A 19,886-nucleotide genomic window follows, 5' to 3' on the forward strand; every position below is an offset into this window, starting at 1 on the left:
CAGCTGCTTGTCCCACAGTAGCTTTTCTTTGGAATTGGACAGATGAGCTTTTGCTCCTCACATGCATCAGTAAGCCCATGTCTCTATTACTGGTTTACACAATATTATTATTTGGACCACTTTTGGTAGGTTCTAACTCATGCATACTGGGATAAATCACCTAAGATCGGACTGTTTTCTTGTTTTCCAAGTCACAAAAGTGTCATTACGAACAGTTAAATTATTAATGTTATTTACTTGTTCTTAGTCAGTGGATTTAATGTTATGCCTGAATTGTGTAAATAGGGTTGATTCTGTTCATGTAACAGCTTAGTCAATGTTGTGGAACTCAAATAGGGCATTTTATAATCTATAATGGATGATTCACGAAAAATGATCTTTCAAAAATACATTGTCGAATGTATTCAAACATAGATAAATAAAAATACTGTATTTCTTGAAGCATTTTTTTTATTATTATTATTTTTCAGGGTAGTGTAGTTATAGCAGACAAGGGAACGACAGCAAATGTGTCGGTAGTACATTCTCCTGTTAAACGGAGCATCACTTTCGTCCAGGTGTTTCTCCTATTTCATCGAATCATCACCAAAACGTAAATATTATATAGTAGATAATACCATTATATATATATATATATATATATATATATATATATATATATATATATATATATATATATATATATATATATATAATTTTTTTTTCACGTTGTGGTCTACATTTCTTCTCATTTCGAAGAAAGTGCTGTAGTGAATATTAAGTTTATTTTACATCGAGTCAGGAAGTGTTATGTGCTTAAATCGCATACAAAATACGATCTTACTTAAAAAAAAATAAAAATAAAACCATAAAACTTATTTCCTTTTTGTTTCAAATTTTCAAGATTAAACTCGATAACTTATTTCTTCAAATATTTTAAAATCGAATCGAAAAATGATTTCGCCCTCTAGCGTTGGCAAACCTGTTCTGTTCTAGGGCAGCGTAATATGCATTCGCCATTTATGCTGACGAGCTTGATTTAAGAAACCATATTTATTTTAATGTTAAACATTTCTAGGAAGTCGCGGCAGCGTTCAGTACGCATGCGCTGTGGGTGGCATTTCCTGTAGCACGGAAGGATTACTTCAATCCTTTATTACCAAATATTAAAACGGAGTTTGTGATTTAACGTGCTCTTGTCTAGTAAATCTGTAGCTAGCTTCCGGATTTTGGAAAGCAAAGCTCTCTGGGAAATGGAGTTTGAATTTGAAATGGACGCCGCTGTGCTGTCCAGTATATTCGGTGTAACATTCATGGTTTGCACAGTTCTTGGTTTCATGTTTGGAATTTGCCAATATTGTTACAAAAAATAATTTGGTTTATATTACACCAATTTATAAAGCACATTCTTATTAGTAAGTGCAAAGGTCTACATCACTACTGACACTATTGACAAATCGGAAGTGCTGATCCCCCCCCCCCCAAATAACACAATCAGGAGTTTTTATAAATGCTGTAGATTAGATACAATCTCAAAGCTATAAATTGACCAATAGATGCACACAGAGACTAATATGCAGTGCATCCTCCAGTTTTTTTTTTTTTTTTTTAAAGCACAGAATCACTTCTTTCAGCCTGTATGTGTTCTAATCTTGCTCAACTTCTGTTAGCAACTGTGGCATGAAGATCAGAAAATGTATTACACACCCTTATCCAGAAAGACTTGGTTATTGTAGTTATACAGATGAGCAATTGAGGGTTATGGGCCTTGCTCAAGGACCTAACAGTGGCAGCTTGGTGGTCCTGGTATCGGACCATGTGATGAGTAATCAAAGCAAAAACCAAGTTAATACCATATTGTCCACAAACTTTTCCATCCAAGTAATCCAAAATCTTTACAAAGGCAAGTTCATACATGCAAAGTTAAGTACAATCTAAACAGAATCCTGGGTTTGATCCCAGTGTGGTTCTTGAGGGAGGTCCATGGGCACCGCAAGAGACCCTAGTTCTGTTCTACTGCACCAGGTACTCCGATTAGGTCCGAAAGTGAATCAAGTGGGCCACATTGGGTTGCAGCTCTTTATTGTAAATGTGAGCTGCTAAAAGGTATAGGGCTGCAGAAATGTTAATGCATTCTCCAAAATGTGACCGATTTTGACAGACTATTAGTAAACGTTTAATTAGCCGTGTAATGATTGAATGTTTACACCGCCACTATTTATATAATTACTCAATTTGTTTAGCTCTGGCTCTGTGGTTTGTTTAGGTTACTAAGGTTTAACTTTCACCACACAAGATTTCAGACAATTAAATAATGTTTAAGTGCATTTTTCACCCCTACATACACACCAAAAACATTTGTTCGTTATAATTAATTGCAACAATGAAAAACAAACTACTCCCTGATCAGATTGAGCAAACCTGCAGATGACAAATAAAAATCACTTTAGTTTTGATGTTCATTCATTCATTTATCTGTTGTAAGAAGGTCAAGCGCCGTTCCAGGGGCCTTGTATAATACCCCATGCTCTCTGACCCAAGTACATGTACATGTGACCAGTCTCACTTCTTTTCTTTCTTACCACAAACACTTAGACAACACGGACAAAATCCATTTTCGTTGTTTATTTAACTATACAAAACACAATGATGAGCTAACGATGGCGCTGAAAAGAAAGAAAGAAAAAGATTAGTATAAACTGGATAACTAATTGCACCTCATAATGCAGGAGTATTATTAAAACCATTATAAAAACTTTATAATGATCACCTCTTTATGCATCCTTCTCAGGTGCTCCCTCATCAGTGCCCTTGGTGTTGCGCGTGTAAATCACCTGAGCCCTGTGTTTTGACACAAGCTTGATCATACCTACAGAGAAAAATAAAAGAATTTCAGTCAGACATAGTACAGAAACAAAATCACTTCATACTGTTCTGTTATACACCAAGAAAAATCAAGTCACATTTTAAGAAATTGTACTAAATCACAAACTGATAAATTCTGGTGACAAATCCAGACTGCCGTTTTGATAAATTGTTAACATGAGCATTTACTATTTGAGAACTGATTGACAGGATAAATCAGTAAAATAAAATACATTTTGAATATTGACATTGGTTCTGGTCAATTATAGCAGTATGCCAAAGGCAACCAACCACCTGGCTATAAAGCTTTCACAAAAGTTGTTTGCAGATAGTTATGACTGGCAAAAAAAATCTAAAAAAAAATAAATAAATAAATAAATAAAATCCAGCGAGTCTTCTTGATCTATACAGGATGTAAACACATACAAGATGTGGAACGACTGCAGCTAGATAATGAATACATTTACTTAATCACTGTGGTGTAACTGAATATCAACAGCATTAATGTATTCAAGTAATGACTGCTCTAAAAGGACACACCTGAACGAATGAAAACATCGCCATTTTCCGGTTGTTTAAAACAAGGGAACACTGGAGTCTATTATTAACTATAATGAACTTAAAACAGGTAATCAAGTGTGGCTCCTGCTTTATAAAAACCTGCATCCACACCAGCCCTGTGCAGACAAGACTGGACAGTCCTGCTTTAAAATGGAACGTCACCTTATTTAAAACCAAAATCAACAAATCTCTTTTCAACTATCAAAAATATCACAGTGCATTCCCCGCTACCTTTGCTGAGCAGTTCGAGAAGAGCTGCCCTGGCCAGGGAGCCTCTGATCTTCAGCCTCTCGGACACCACGGCAGGCGTGATGAGCTTGTAGTTAGGGACTTCTTTGTACAGCTTGTCATAAGTCGCCTTGTCGAAGAGGACCAGGTTGTTGAGCTTGTCCCTCACCTTTCCTTTGGACCACTTCTACTCCAAACAAACAAGAGAGACATGAATCACTTTATTAATCCTATCTAAAAATTCACTGATAAGCAACTTCAACAGAGATGTAGATTTAAGAGTCTAATTAACAATCAGAGTAGACAATGGAAAACAGACGGGGCTGGAGCACCAGGACCGAACCTTTTTATACTACTCTTAAATACAGAATGATTGATGCCATGTAAAACAGTAAGGGGAAAAAAAAAATTGTATTTACCTTCTTTTTTGCTTTGCCTCCAGATTTATTGACTGGATCCTTGTCCTTTTTGGCCTTGGACGTATCCTTTTTCTGCTTGCTGTCCTTGGGTGGCTGGACAAACATGACAAACATCTTTAAATTACTGTCTTCTGAAATTTACCAAGGCTTCCCTAAAATCATAACGGAAGTCAATTCTTTTTTTTTTTTTTTTTTTTTTTTGCGAAAGACTCAAAACCATTAAAGCAACGTAGGATTCCCAAATATTGTGTCTGGGGCCAAGTACATGTGAAAAAACTTGAGAATTTGGATCTAAAGCAAACAGCAACTCATCTAAAACCTTAATACTTTGTGTCCAAAACAATCTAGAGTAGAAATAAGGTTCTGCAAAACTCACTTGTACTATGTTGCATGTCTGCGAACTTTGGGATCAAAGCAATTGATCATCTTATAGCTTCCAACTATTTTATGTTTGGCATAATAAACAGGGGTCTGGTACATGTGAAGGAAATGTCAATTCAAAAATGTATGTCTAAAGAGAAAAGCAATTTACCTACATCTTTATATAAAGTCTCCCTGCTAGAAGATATAACGTAGAAACACGTTTAAGGTATATGTGAAGGCAAAAAAAAACGCACAATCAAATATATGCAGACATTAAAGACACTGCAGGGCCAGAAGATATATAACAAGCAAAAATAATCCCCCCCACACACACTATCAAGCAAATATCAGTCAGTAAATGTGTTCCACGCGCCCTGATCACTGGCACTGATGCTCGAGCGGGCCGCGTGCGCGCTCCACAAACCTCAGCTCGCTAGCTAGCATGCTAACCGCGTCTCACGCGCACGATAAAGTTGATTAAAAATCGTTAAATGTTTTGTTGTAAAACGTTAATAATCGCCCCAAAGACTACTTCCAACCTCACTGACCACTCATCCATGGCTACGCGACCGAAACCGGTCCTTAAATACATTATTTCTCTATTATTTTAGCTCAGGTACACACCATGATGAGGCTTTCGGCGAGTTGCGCGAGAGAAAGGAAGCTGAAAAAAATCCACGTCCGCTTTGTCCACGCGCTTCTTCGTGTTCCGGGAGACTTATGCGTCGTGGCGTTTTTACCTCACTGCCGCCACCAGCTGGAGTTCTTAAAGCAAGCCGAAAAGAAGAGTCAATAAATAAAGAATAAAGAAGGATTTTTTATGTTTCATTTCAATGTTTCTCCAAACCAAAGTACTGAAATTCTCAGGGGAAATACACGGCAGCTTAAACCATTACTCCAAAATTAGATCAACAAACATAATTGGCCAGATTTACATTTGGCAGATGCCTTTATCCAGCGCAACTTACATTTATCTTATTCATACAACTGAGAAGCTATGAGAATAAGGGCCTTGCTCAGGGGCCCAAGAGTGGCAACTTGGTATGGTAGGGAATTGAACTCATGACCTTGCGACCTAAAGTCGCCACTAAACCACTAAGCTACCACCTCCCCTGATACACTGGGGGGAGCTATATATCCAGGTTAAAATGATTTCTGTAACGTCACCAATATTATTTGAAAATAAAGATCTTTTGAAATGTTCAACCTTTCCGTGTTTATTGTTCATCTAAACTCATTCATTATCAGTTAGTTTCAAAGAGGAATTAAAAACAAACACTGGTGACAAGGTGTGTTGTAAAGTCTGTAGTGAAATTCACATGATTCCTTCTCACATTAAAAAGATACTTTATGTATGGATATGTTGTATATCTTTGTCTAATTAGAAGGAGTGAGTAATCTCATTGCTCGAGAGACCCCTATAATGCTTTGTATTCTATGTAAGCATTATCTATTGTTCCTGTCTGTCTACTACATACTCGCTGAAGAAAACACCTTGTGTGTTTTGTGAACTTGAAGGAAGTGAGTATGTGAGTCTGCATTCCAGAAATATAAAAATATGGCCAAAACCAAAAATTGTAAACATTATAGATTATACTTTCAACCATGAAGACAGTATTTTTGCCAACATCTTGCAGGTCCACATTGATAAGACTTACTGGCCTTAAAGATGCCGACCCTACGAAGACTCCGAGCTATCTAGAGATGTACCAGCACCAGTTGGATCCCATTTAATGAACATTTTGGACATTGGACTTTGAGGATAAACAACCAATTAATCAAAATAAAAAAGGACCATAGAAATAAACTTAAATTGAATTAAATTAGCTGTATTTACAGTTACATCTCTATCTATTTTAAGTATCAGTGTTATCAATTCTTCCAGCAAAGTATTGGGTAGTCATTCAGCTGCAAGCACCCCTGTATAAACTTCTTTTAGTATTGGGGCCACTATATGTCAACATAGTTTTTGTAATATTCAATCGGTTTTCCAGACTTCATGAAAGCTTTTGTAACCTTGACTGCCTCTGAAGTAATGGGAATATATAAAGACTGAGATCACAATATATCTAACTAAGGTACACCTATAATTGAAAAGAATTGCTTTTTATTTTTCTTCATCCAAATTACACGAAGACATAAACATTGGATATAAAAACTCTACACCCCATAGGTAAAATGGCAAGTTTCTGTTATGTAAAAAAAAAAAGACCAACATTAATAATTTCAAATCTTTTTCCAACTTAAAAGTTATATATAAACTGTACGACTCTTTTTCTTCTTCTTCTTCTTCTTCTTCTTCTTCTTCTTCTTCTTTTTCCTCTTTCGGCTTCTCTTTAGGGGTCGCCATAGCGGATCATCCGTCTCCATACCCTTCTGTCCTCTACATCTGCCTCTTTCAACTCGACTAACTTCATGTCTTCCCTCACCACACGCTGTCCCTCTAATAAACTCATTTCTAATTCTGTCTATACTTGTCACTTCCAACGAAAACCTTAACATCTTCAGCTCTGCTACCTCCAGCTCCACCTCCTGTCTTTTACTCAATGCCACTGTCTCTAAACCATACAACATCGCAGGTGTCACCACAGTCCTATAAACTTTCTCTTTCACTCTTGCAAATACCCTTCTATCACAAATCACTCCTGCCACTCTTCTCCACCCACTCCACCCTGCCTGCACTCTTTTCTTCACTTCTCTAACACACTCTCCATTACTTTGCACTGTTTACCCCAAGTACCTGAACTCCTCCACCTTCTCCAGCTCTTCTCCCTGCAACCGCACCACTCCACTGCCCTCCCTTTCATTCACACACATGTACTCTGTCTTACTCCTACTGGCTTTCATTCCCGTTCTCTCCAGCATGTACCTCCACCTCTCCAGGCTCTTCTCAACCTGCTCCCTACTCTCACCACAATCAACAATATCATCCACAAACATCATAGTCCATGGAGACTCCTGTCTGACCTTGTCTGTCAACCTGTCCATCACCACTGCAAACAGAAAAGGGCTCAGAGCCGATCCTTGTTGCAGTCCAACCTCCACCTTGAACCAGTCTGTCGTTCCTACTGCACACTTCACTGCTGTCACACTGTCCTCATACATGTCCTGCACCACCCTCACATACTTCTCTGACACACCTGACTTCCTCAAACAGTACCCCAACTCCTCTCTTGGCACCCTGTTATACGCTTTTTCTAAATCTACAAACACACAATGCAACTCTTTCTGACCTTCTCTATACTTCTCCATCAAAATTCTCAAAGCAAATTATGCATCTGTGGTGCTCTTCCTCCGCATAGACCCATACTGTTGCTCACAGATGGTCACCTCTTCTCTTCATAACTTAATGGTGTGACTGATCAACTTAATTCCCCCTGTAGTTAACGCAGGTCTGCACATCTCCCTTGTTTTTAAAGATCGCTACCAGCACACTCCTTCTCTATTTATCAGGCACCCTCTCACCTTTCAAAATCCTGTTGAACAATCTTGTTAAAAACTCCACTGCCATCTCACCTAAACATCTCCGTGCTTCTACCGGTATGTCATCTGGTCCAACCGACTTTTCACTCTTCATCCTCTTAATTGCTGCTCTCACTTCATCTTTGCTAATCCTATCCACTTCCTGCTTCACCAACTCCACACCATCCAACCTTCTCTTTCTGTCATTTTCCTTGTTCATCAGCTGCTCAAAATACTCCCTCCATCTTCTTAGCACACTCTTCTTACTAGTCAACACATTTCCATCTCCATCCTTTATTGCTCTAACTTGCAGCACATCCTTCCCAGCTTGGTCCCTCTGCCTGACCAATTGGTACAAATCCTTTTCCCCTTCCTTAGTGTCCACCTTCTTATACAGCTCCTCATATGCCTTTTCCTTGGCTTTCACCACATCCCTCTTCACCTGCTTCCGCATCTCCTTGTACTCCTGCCTATTTCTCTCATCACTCTGTCGATCCCTATTCTGTTTTGCCAACTTCTTTCTCCTTATGCTCTCCTGCACTTCCTTATTCCACCACCACCTCTCTTTGTCTTTCTTTCTATTTCCAGATGTTACACCAAGTTCCTTTCTAGCTGTCTCCCTTATCACTTCTGTAGTAGTCGCCCAATCATCCAGCACCTCTTCACCATCTTCAGCCCCTGTCCGACCTCATCCCTGAATCTCACACTACAGTCTTCCTCCTTCAGTTTCCACCATCTTATTCTTCTTTCAGTTGTCACTCACCTTCTCTTCTTCTTTCAGTTGTCACTCACCTTCTCTTCTTCTTCACCTCCAAAACCATCCTACAGACCACCATCTGATGCTGTTTAGCTACACTGTCCCCTGCCAACACCTTACAGTCTCCAATCTCCTTCAGGTTGCATCTCCTACATAAAACATAGTCCACCTGTGTGCACCTTCCTCCACTCTTATATGTCACCCTATGATCCTCCTTCTTTTTTAAATAAGTATTCACCACTGCCATTTCCATCCTTTTAGCAAAATCTACCATCATCTGCCCTTCCACATTCCTCTCCTTAAACCTACCTATCACCCCCCATTAGCTCTGTTCCCTTCACCTACATGGCCATTGAAATCTGCCCCAATCACCAATCTTTCATTCTTGGGTACACCTTCTACCACTTCATCCAACTCACTCCAGAATTTTTCCTTCTCCTCCATCTCACAACCCACTTGTGGAGCATAAGCGCTGATGACATTTATCATTGCCCCTTCAACTCCCAGCTTCATGATCATCAGAAACTCTCTTTACCTCCACTACACTTTTACTGTACTCTTCCTTCAGAATGACCCCTACACCATTTCTCTTTTCATCCACACCATGATAGAACAGTTTAAACCCACCTCCAATGTTCCTGGCCTTACTCCCTTTCCACTTGGTCTCCTGAACACACAACATATCTACCTTTTTCCTCTCCATCATATCAGCTACCTCTCTCCCTTTACAAGTCATAGTAGCAACATATAAAGTACCAACCCGAACCGCCAGCCTCCTACAATTCTCATTTCCCTGCCGTCTCTGTAGATGTATTTTTCCTCTCCTTCTCCTCCTTCGCCCAACAGTAGCCCAATTTCCACCGGTACCCTGTTGAATACCGATACCTGTGGTGGTCGATAGTAACGCGGGCCTCAACCGATCTCGTATGATTTTCTCTTTTGTAAACCTCATGTTTGATTTGGCACATGTTTTACGCTGAATGCCTTCCTAACGCAACCCTCCCCATTTACCCAGGCTTGGGACCGGCACTAAGAGTGCACTGGCTTGTGCAACCCTAATGCCTGGGTTAACCTTTACGACTCAACTAAAACAAAAACAAAAAAATATGTTGGGGTGGAGTAAAGAAAAAAAAAAAAAAAGAAGGTTGCCAAAGTGTGCACATCCTATTATAATTGGGGATTTGGCCGTTTGCAGAATTAAGCATTCCCATTCAAAAAGGTATTAATTGAGAAAAAGGTAGAAATAAATTACCAAGTGTAAGATATCCTTGATCACTAGTCCTAGATGAGGTTGACCCAGAACACTCAGTTCTCGTCTATATCCGCTCTTTATACGCTTACGCTGTGAGAACATCTTTTGGTATGGCTAATCCTCGCTTTGTTGCTTCTGCCAAACGAATAACATGACCAGATGTGGAGTTATTATCGTTAACCGTTTTTATGTTCTCACAGTATGGTAATATGTATCTTGTTGCCATTAGTAATTATAGTAATTCTGCTGTATGCTTCTAGAATATACTTTTTGTGTATGTTTCTGTTGACCATACCCTGAACTATCCTTTTGTGGCATGATGTGTTACTTCGCTCGTACACACAAAGTGGTTCCTTTATTTCTGTTTTAGGCTTATCTTTTGCAGGCCCAACATGACCTTGTGGGATTGTCTCACACACACACACACACACACACACACACACACACACACACACACACACACACACACACACACACACACACACACACACACCTGGCAGCCCTCCCTTTTTCTCTCCATCTCTTTGGAAGTATATCTTCATCTGTGAAACAATAAACTTCGGAACTTCTCTCTGAAAGCCGACTTGTGTGTTTCATTGAGACTTCCCCGTGCACGTAGGAGAGCAAAGATCGAGAGGAAAGGCTGAATTCAGGGGTATCCTGTCCAGGGGACAGAAGGCAATCCTGCCCAAGCGGCAGAGGATAAAACATTCCTTACAGTTCTTGGGGGCTCGTCCGGGAAATCAGTGTTCGGGTAAGTTCATACTGTTCATACTGTTCAATGTGTAGGCACTTACCTCGTATGCTGATATCCGTGTTGTGCTGATTTGGTATCTTGTCATACCGTTCAATGTGTAGGCACGCACCTTGTATTCGTAAGCGAACTTGTCGACGTTGTACCGTCGTGTAGCGCGCGCTGAACCGTCTCTGCAGTCACAGTAACTTGAGACATCGAAAATTTTATTTAACCGCCTTATCTATCTCGATCTCTGGCCTCCAACCTTTGTGTCCAACCTTTGTGTCCAACCTTTGTGTCCAACCTTTGTGTCTAACATTGTCAGACAGTTGTACCTATATTGGGTCATGGGTAATTCTGGAACTAAATATCCTAAACCAGATCCTGAGGAAGCCCCTCGGGACTGGATGAATCTTTGTGGACTCACCTTTCATACTACCCCCTGGCTAGACAATTTAGCAGAGTGGACTGAACCACAACCTCAATTTCTGACTTATCCTCATGGTGGTACCTTTAAGTCTGAATACCTGAAGTCTGCACATTCCCAAATTTATGAAGGTTTGGGCGATCCTAACTGGGGTTATTCTTACATGGGTGATAGTTATCAAAAATGGGTAGAAATGAAACCAATTTGGGATGACTATCACTCCATACCGAACTCAAAAAGGGAGCTTAAGTCTTTGCACAAAATCAAAGCCAAGCCAAAACCATCTTTATTGCCAAATGCTCCACCCCCACCCTATCGGGATGGCGGGTTAGTGTCTCCTTCGGTCCCAGAGAACGATCCTCCTCCCTGGCCCAAAACCCACACTAACGCGGTATGCGTATGTTCAAAGTCGACCCGTGGCCTCAAATTACATCCGCCATTGATCGGGGAACTTGGAGACATTATCAGGGTTCTTCCGTCCCCATCTAAACCTCTGCTTTTCGTTGACATGCTAATGAGCTCTACCCACCATAATCAGTTGACAGGCGCAGACTATAGGTTTTACAGGGTGTGATCAAGCCGTGTGTGAGTTCATACAACACACCCGTTAATCCGGTTACTAAGCCAGACGGCAGTTGGCGCTTTACTCAGGATTTGAGAAAAATCCTGTTGTGGTTCCTGTTGCACCTGTTGTGCCTGTTGTGGCCTCTATTATCGCTTCAATTCCATGCAATCATACACACTTCTCGGTGATTGACTTGTGTTCTGCCTTTTTCAGCGTTCCTGTAGAAGACGCAGCCTTTCGGTCATAATTCCATAAGTAATGTTTAGCACGAAAATAACACTGCACATAACCAAAAGAACATGATACCAACAGTGAAGTATGGTGTTGGCAGTATCATGCTTTGGGGCTGTTTTCCTATTCAGATGGAACTGGGATTTTATTCAAGGTGGAGGAAATTATGAACAGTTCCACATACCAGTCAATGTTGGCACAAAACATTCAGGATTCTGCTAACCTCATCTTTCAGCATGATAATGACACAAAGCATGCATTCAAATCAACGGCTTAAACAAAAGAAGACAGCTGATTACACTTTGGGGACATACCCTGGTCTGAGGTAGAGAAAGGCACTGGTAAACTCCAGACAGAAGGGGGAACATGTCACCAACAAGTTTTTCCATAGTGACTGCTCTGCAAGCGGAGCATGATCAGCCGAAACAACGAACACATAAACCTTTAAAGTGGAATGAGACAACCCTTTGGCGAACTGAACTTGAAGATTTTAGCACTGGGTATACCGGGTAGTTAACTGGGTCTAAGTGGTGACCTATGCACCATGTATTGAAGAGGCGCCACTTTGTAGAATACGACCTCGTTGTCGAGGGAGCTCTGGATTGCAGACTGGTCTCTACAACCTCAGCAGAGAGACCAGTAGCTCACAGCTCAGAAGCCACAGCCACAGTCTCCACAGCTCAAGGCAGGGGTGAAGCAAAACACCCCCTGCCTGAAGGAGAAGGTACCTTCTGGGGGGAAACTCCCAGGGAGGGTGTTCGACCGGGAGCAGCACTACAGAGGGAAAAGCATACAGACGGAGCCTAGGCCACACCTGTACCATGATGTGGTGAGTAATGAAGAACCAGAGGGGACAGTGCGACAGTATCTCTTGAGTCGCAAACAGGTCCACTTGTGCTCTGTAAAATCTTCTCCATATTTGCTCTACCACTTGGTCACCTGGTGGTCTAGTGGTTAAGATGCAGCGCTCTCACCGCTGCGACCCGGGTTCGATCCCCGGTCAGGGAACCATCCCCAGCCACTATCAGTGCCGGTCCCAAGCCCGGATAAATTGGGGAGGGTTGCGTTAGGAAGGGCATCCAGCGTAAAAAACATGTGCCAAATCAAACGTGCGGAGGATCCGCTGTGGCGACCCCTAATGGGAGAAGCCGAAAGAAAGTTTATTTGCTCTACCACTTCTGGGTGGAGCCTCCATTCCCTGGGCCACGGCCCCTATCTTCAAAGAGCGTCTGCAGCTTGATTCAACCGCCATGGGATGTATAGTGCTCCCAGTGAAAGCAGCTTCACTTGGGCCCACATGAGAATCTGTCATGCCAACTTGTAAAGGAGGCAGGAGCACCAATGGTTGATGTAGTAGACCACTGATGTGTTGTCCATATGGACCAGCACATGATGGCCCCTTAGGCCCGAGAGGAAATGCTTCAACGCTAAAAGCAAGGCCAGCATCTAAGGGCAGATGATGTGCCATGAGAGCTGAGGGCACTCATGACCGCCCCAACCCATGGGGAAGGCAACCCGGGATCTCTCCACATGTCTCCACAAGGCCCATAAAGCTCACCACCTTACCTTGATTGTGCAGAGTGGGTTGCCCTTTCGGGAGAACCCTCTGTCCCTGAGCCACCACTGTAGGGGTCGCATGTATACACTGAAACACTTGAATTAGCACTTTCCAAGTTTGCTTTGTAGAATTCAAGAATTATATTTATATTAAGTTTGTAATCTTGCGTACCAGTGTAGATTTATTCATTTATAGAGACTCAAAGCATTTTTTGTACGTCGCTCTGGACACCACACAGGATGCAGCTGCCATCTGTCTTTGAAACTTCTTCACAGTGAGTAGCTGACCTTCTCTCACTCTCTTGATGGCCATGAGGATAGACTCAACTTGTGCAGGAGACAGACGCACCTGCATAAAAGTCAAATCCCACACTACACATAGATAGGTGGTTTTCTGTACCAGAGAAATATCAATTCTTTTGGCATTTATTCTTAACCCCTTACCTTCTTATGGTTGAGAACGACATCTTGATGATGGGTCACCAGGTGCTCTGATTGAGCTAATATCAACCAGTTGTCGATATACTGTAGTTCAGTAGCAGATGCCCAGGAGTCTCAGGGGAGAAAGACCACATCCACACACTTTGTGAAGGTGCGGAATGAGGCCCCGATATTAACCCCGATAAGCTGCGATCTCAAAAGCAAACCTTAGGAACTTTCTGTGTGAAGCAAGTATTAACACATGAAAATAGGCATCCTTCAGATCTATCATGACAAACCAGCCATCGGACCTGATTTGGGACATCAGCTGTATCAGAGTGAGCATCTTGAACCTGAGTCTCAATAGAAAGCAGTTCAGCTGAATAGATTAAAAATGGGATGTGGCCGCCCATCCTTCTTGGAAACTAGGAAGTACCAGCTGTAGAACTTGGACTCTCTGTCAAAGGAATGGACTACCTCAATGGCCTGCTTGCTCAAGAAAGTTTCTACTTATTATTCTATAGCCAGAGCCTGCTTGGGCCACACCAGAGTCGTTTCCAGGCTGCCTGATATTCTCTTAAGGGAATCAGTCTCTTAGGCTGACCTTTAGTGTGCCAAGAGCTGGGGCTGTGCCCTGGCACAGCTCTAAGGGCCTACTGAAAGGTGGCATGCACCCCTTCATCTGCAAAATTCTTGGGCGCAGCCTGAGGGGGAAATACACACTGGAGATGGCTGTGCCCTAAAGCACTCTTCGTAGCAGGGTTAAGAGCCAATCCCCTAAGGGTGCCGTGAAGGGGCGGGCACATTACGCTAAGGTGCACTCTTCCCTCTTAACATTTACATTTACATTTGCGGCATTTAGCAGACGCCCTTATCCAGAGCGACGTACAAAAGTGCTTTGAGTCTCTAGTAATGACTAAATCTACACTGGTACGCAAGATTACAAACTTAATATGTATATAACCCTTGAATTCTACAAGCTTGGAAGTGCTAATTTAAGTATTTCAGGAAGAGGTAGGTCTTCAGTCGTCGCTTAAAGATAGTCAGGGACTCTGCTGTACGGACATCTAGGGGAAGTTCATTCCACCACCTCGGTGCCAGAACAGAGAAGAGCCTTGAAGTGTACCTACCTCTCATTCTGAGAGAAGGAGGTACCAGTCGAGCAGTACTGGAGGATCTCAGACAGCGTGGTGCAGTGCGAGATGTGATAGGGTCACTGAGGTAAGATGGTACTGGTCCATTTTTGGCTTAGTAGCAAGCATCAGTGTTTTGAATCTGATACGTGCAGCTACTGGAAGCCAGTGAAGGGAGCGCAGCAGTGGGGTGGTGTGGGAGAACTTGGGCTGATTGAACACAAGACGTGCAGCTGCGTTTTTGGATCATTTGCAGTGGACGAATAGCTTTCAGGGGAAGACCTGCCAGCAGAGAGTTGCCTGGGTGCTGCATCGTCCCTTAAGGACTAATATATTAGCAAAGAGAGAAACGTTTGGACTGAAGAGATGGGCCTAATAAGGGTTATTTTATGACCTGGTCACCTCAGTGTGCAGGACTGGGGGAAAAAAGGCAGACCCTGGAATGAAGGCAGCAATGTCAGTTGCAGGAAACCTTTATCCAGCTTACTTGACATTGTTTCTGCATATCGGCTGGCCAGGTGCTATCTAGCTTGGTGAGTCATTACCTCCAACAGCTCCTCTGACTGTGGTGGCATATCCTCTACAGGATTGCTGGCTTCCATAGAGGTAGAGGGGTGGAGTGCAGCACTCTCTACACAGGAGGAAGAAACTGCCAAAAGGCGTGCTTTCGAGGCAGAACAATGGGAGAGACCCATCTCCAGAACCTGATCTATTGTGAGCCAAAGACATTAATTGCCGCTTGAAACGGGGCCAGAACCACATGGAGCAGGCTCGCCCTCCTCGAAGAGCACTCTCCAGGAGCGATTACACACGAGATTCAGAGCACGGAAACACAGAAGCTTTCCCAAAGCGTGGTTTATGCAGTTTGAGTTCCTGAATGGGAACTGTCATTTTAACAGGAATGTGTAGACTTTTTTTATAATCACTTTAGATGCTCATAAAGCCTCTTTGGATATAAATTCTCCTTCCATGTTTTCTCGTAATTTTTTATCAATTTCAACTTGTGTATTGATTAATTGAATGGCTGCCCTCTTACTGGGGAATGGTGTATTAAACGTTGATACACATTTATTCAAATTTAACAAAAAACATTTGACTATTTCAAGCACAAAAGACTACAAAGAGGAGCAAACTATAACATCCCGAACCAAAACTTAAAAAAGAAGTACAGAGGGGATGACAATGTTTAACAAAATCACTACAAATAAATTTTTTTTGTTCCCACCAAACCTTAGTGCCCACCTCAGGGTTCCAGGACCTTGTAAATGGTGTGCTAAGAGACATGATGGGCAAAGATGCAAAACTAAACACAGAACAAGCCTTAGCCCAGTTAAAAGCTGCCTTCTCCTACAGAGAGCCAAATGACTCTACAAAAGCCTATGATGACAGATACTGCAGTTTGGAACAAAACTATCAGCCTACAATTCGCAAGATTTTTTGCAAGAACATATTGAAAGGACTTTTGTAAATCAAGCATATTTCCATAGTGTACCATAGTGTACCATAGTGTAAACATTTTTAGGTACAGAATTGCATGAGTGACAGTGATTCTGAACATTTGGAACATAAACAATATGTTTTGGCATGGGGTAAGCAGTAAATAAATAGCTAACTTAATACACGAATGTAAGCCATTTAAATGGCTTTATATAAAAAAGGACTAGAATAAACAGATGGATATTGAACATTTCTGTGTCCTACTTAGTGAAATGAACAAAGGAGCAACAGGTGTTTAGCACAAACTAGCCTGTATTTAACACTAAACTACTCCTAAATCCACCTAAACATGTAAAACAGCTAACAAAGCATAATGTATTATAAATGAATGAGAGGGAAATAGTTCATTTTCGCTTCACCATCAAGGAAGTAGAATGTATTAAACACAACAATTCAATCTGATGCAGCAGCAAAGAGGAGTACTAGGAAATTAAATATAACCCATATGACATGTAAGCAGTAGCAGCAGCTTTGTATTATCAGAATTAACTGAGGTAACATACACAGAATTTAAGTTAGCTTAAATAATTAGCAAGTGAGGACACAAGAGTGGCACTAAAATGTGTCTATAACACTGTAAACTGGTGCTGCTAGCAAGTGGCAAAGACTGAAAATGGGTGGAGCTGTTAAAATTCCATGTATAATACAAGTGTTTCATTTCAATTGCAAGCAATATTTGTGTGAATGTGGGGTAACTAATTTCTGAGTTATGTGCCCACATAAACTGGTACGAATGAATATATATGTGGGTGCCCTGTGATGACCCTGGTGTATTCCTGTCTGACATCCAGTGTTCCCATGTCTGGTTCCTAATAAAGGCAAAAGAAATACTTTTTTTATCATAATCAATGCCATGCAAATTGATTGTTTAGTTGCATTTCCCCTTAAGAGAATTAAAATTTTGTATACTACAGTTCAGTTATCGATTAAAATTTTACATTCTGACCCCACTATCACGCTAAATATGTTATAAATAACATTAAAAAAAAATACATCAACGGGTAACAGATGTACAGTCTTGTTAAAATTGCACATCATGGCATTGTTTAAAGACCATGAATTTTTAAATGAAAGTCTGGTATAAAGAAAATAATTATAATCCGACAGTTTGACCAATCAATCATTAATTGTCAAGGTTTTCTAATGTTTTGTGTGCTTGTATTGCTGTGATTTTATGTGAAAAAATAAATAAAGCTTATTGTGAGAGTATAAATTGTGTAGTTTTAATATGAAAATACCTCCATCGGTAAAAAAATATATGAAAAAGTAGGATTTTTTTGCCAGTCTACACATTAATGATGTATTCTGGAATAATGTAAGTAGTAAATAGCTAGCTACATTTTGAAAGTATCTGTCAGGTGTGATAAAAAATGTAGTATTTTCACACATGTACAGTACGTGTTCTAATGCATACACTTGGACAAACACTGAGCATGTGTTTAATGCCAATAAAACTTAATCTTTTTTTTTTAAATCTCCTAATCTTTTGAAACATACTTCCCAGTTAAACTTTCTTTTCTCCAATGCCACAATACCTAGGTGACAGCTGCTAATACACTACACTAATACACTATAAAACATTATTGTATTCTTTAAAGCACTGTTATGCATACTACTGTTAATTTTACGTACTATGCATTACATTGCTATCCATAATAAAAAACTATATCAATCTTTCTTATACATTTGAACCTTTTATGACAAAAGAAAACAACTCCATAAAATGCCCTGCTAAGGAACCATATTTGTTTTAACACTTTGTTGTGCAATTATAATTATAATAATAAGTAATACTTCCCGTGGGCTCACCACCTGCAGGAGGGACCGTAAGGGACCGGTGCTAAGAGGATTGGGCAGCAGTCGAAGGCGGGGACCTTGACAGCCGGATCCCTGGACACAGAGAAGTGTCTGGGGAATCTGCTTAGACTGCTGCCCCCGCGACCCGAATTACGGATAAGCGGGAGAAGATGAATGAATGAATGAATAAATAATAAGTAATACACTCTGCTGCATAAATGTGATGCAATACAAAATAATACACAAACTCTCTCACGCTCTCTTTTCTTCTTTCTGCTTTGTTCAGAGGAGCAGGAAAAAACACCCTGAACATGTTGGGACTGGGGAGCGGCTCAGGTATAACTCGTTTATCACCGTTTAACACTGGCCGTTTAACACTGTATGAACAAACATTTGTGGGCATCTGGCCATGTGAGCTGATTAACATCGCACTTGACAGTACTGCTGTTATAATAATCTCCACTCTTCTGGGACGGTGTTTCACTAGATTTTGGAGAATGTTTGAAGTGTGTTAATGTAGGGTGAGAAAACCAGGGGTTTGGTCAGATCTCATAGCAGGCCACTCAAGATGTTCTACTCCCAAACCATGTAAATAATATCTTAATTAAGTTTGTCATGCTGGAACAGGTTTGGTCTCCAAAGTGAAAGGAGTTTAAATGCTACCGAATCCAAAGAAATTCTATATAATTGTGTGGCACTAATATTGTGGTAACAGTTTAAGGAAAAACCACATATGGCTGGAATCTGATGTCCCTTCCCGGACTTCGCGTTCTCTACACGGTAGCGTGCCTCTTCCCCAGCGCACCTCGGATTACCGACGCTTTCCCGTCGATGCCTCCTCGCCGCGCTTCCTCCCTCACGCTCCGTGGATCTAGTATTTACGAACTGCCGTTTACCGGATTATCCCGCGCTGCGGGTGTTTTGTGTTGGCTCTGCCTTTTTGTTTTTATTAAACACGCCTGCTTCTACTTCCGCCTCCGTCTCCGCATTCGCCGCGTGACAATATTTGTGATTAAACCAAAGACAAATTATTTAGACATCTGCACTTATTTTAAACTTAAAATTTTCTAATTCCTTTAGCAGATAATATTGCTTTATTTTAAAATTTAATACTAAAAATGATCTGTCATTCTGCCAACAAGACAAATTTATCCAAGACTGAAATAAAAAAAGTCGACATAACCGATAAAAAATGCTTAGACAAAGCGAGAATTTGGCGGTTCCACTTCAAAAACGTCGACTTAATAGGGTTGTCGAGGTAACCGAGGGCGAGATAACCGGGTTCCACTGTGTGTGTGTGTGTGTGTGTGTGTGTGTGTGTGTGTGTGTGTGTGTGTGTGTGTATATGTGTATGTATATATATATATATATATATATATATATATATATATATATATATATATATATATACACATACACATAAACAATTTATATTTTCTTCTAGCTTTTTTATCAAAGATGCCAGGCTTTGATTATGCCACTTTCAATTGGAATGAAATGATGGCAAAAGACTTTGAGAACAAACTGAAAAAGGAAAACACACTTGACTAACATGATACAGGTTCGTACATGCATGTCTGACTAGTCCAACAATTTTATTATTCAAACTGAAATGTGCGCTATAACACTGTAAACTG

General features: G+C 40.9%; 1 protein-coding gene across 1 annotated transcript; it reads right to left on the bottom strand.

The window, feature by feature from the left end:
• Window positions 1-2,589: 2,589 nt before the first annotated feature.
• On the bottom strand, window positions 2,590-5,180 carry rps25 (ribosomal protein S25). The gene is made up of 5 exons (XM_083568619.1): window positions 5,040-5,180; window positions 4,053-4,145; window positions 3,637-3,820; window positions 2,750-2,848; window positions 2,590-2,645 (listed from the first exon to the last, which is right to left on the bottom strand). The coding sequence occupies exons 1-4, from the start codon at window positions 5,040-5,042 to the stop codon at window positions 2,754-2,756; spliced, it is 375 nt and encodes a 124-aa protein (XP_083424745.1). The 5' UTR covers window positions 5,043-5,180; the 3' UTR covers window positions 2,590-2,645; window positions 2,750-2,753.
• Window positions 5,181-19,886: the final 14,706 nt, after the last annotated feature.

The sequence above is a fragment of the Silurus aristotelis genome (genome assembly GCF_946808225.1).
Source record: "Silurus aristotelis genome assembly, chromosome: 18".
Lineage (NCBI taxonomy): Eukaryota > Metazoa > Chordata > Actinopteri > Siluriformes > Siluridae > Silurus > Silurus aristotelis.

Excerpts from the sequence above, each read along its gene's own strand:
- rps25 (XM_083568619.1), bottom strand. Across the intron at positions 3,821-4,052 it reads GAGGCAAAGCAAAAAAGAAG|AAGTGGTCCAAAGGAAAGGT; the intron begins GTAAATACAATT and ends TGTTTGGAGTAG. Across the intron at positions 2,849-3,636 it reads TCTCGAACTGCTCAGCAAAG|GTATGATCAAGCTTGTGTCA; the intron begins GTAGCGGGGAAT and ends TTTTCTCTGTAG.